Source organism: Miscanthus floridulus, chromosome 8 (assembly GCF_019320115.1).
Source record: "Miscanthus floridulus cultivar M001 chromosome 8, ASM1932011v1, whole genome shotgun sequence".
Lineage (NCBI taxonomy): Eukaryota > Viridiplantae > Streptophyta > Magnoliopsida > Poales > Poaceae > Miscanthus > Miscanthus floridulus.
In genome coordinates, this window is record NC_089587.1 from 182,380,683 (window position 1) to 182,381,198 (window position 516).

Below are 516 nucleotides of genomic sequence, written 5' to 3' on the forward strand. Positions count from 1 at the left end.
ATGGGGAAGGAGGAGCTCGTCGTCGACATGTATGTGGATGACTTGATCATCACCAACACACGTGCGGAGGACATCGATAGCTTCAAGCATGAGATGGTGGCTCATTTCAAGATGAGCAATCTCGGCACGCTCTCCTACTACCTCAGCATTGAGGTGAGGCAGGGGAAGCAGAGCATCTCCTTGGGCCAGCGCGCCTATGCGGAGAAGCTGTTGGAGCGGAGCGACATGGCGGAGTGCAAGCCATGCGCAACTCTAATGGAAGAGCGGCTGAAGCTGTCCAAACATAGCACGACAGCGAAGGTAGACGTGACGCGCTATCGGAGCATCGTCGGCGGGCTATGCTACCTCATGCATACTCGGCCGGACATCACATTCACGGTCGGGTATGTCAGTTGGTTCATGGAAGACCCGCGCGAACATCACTGGTCGACAGTGAAAAGGTTGTTGCGCTACGTCAAGGGGATGCTCGATCAAGCGATCATCTTCCCCAAGAGTGGCAACAAGGGAGGGTTGTGA

The 516-nt window shown here is 55.4% G+C and overlaps 1 protein-coding gene across 1 annotated transcript; it reads left to right on the forward strand.

Annotated features, from left to right (window-relative positions):
* LOC136470284 (uncharacterized mitochondrial protein AtMg00810-like) lies at positions 1-516 on the forward strand. The gene has a single exon (XM_066468179.1). The coding sequence runs from the start codon at positions 1-3 to the stop codon at positions 514-516; it is 516 nt and encodes a 171-aa protein (XP_066324276.1).

Coding starts and splice junctions, on each gene's coding strand:
- LOC136470284 (XM_066468179.1), top strand. CDS start 1: ATGGGGAAGGAGGAGCTCGTCGTCGACATGTATGTGGATGACTTGATC.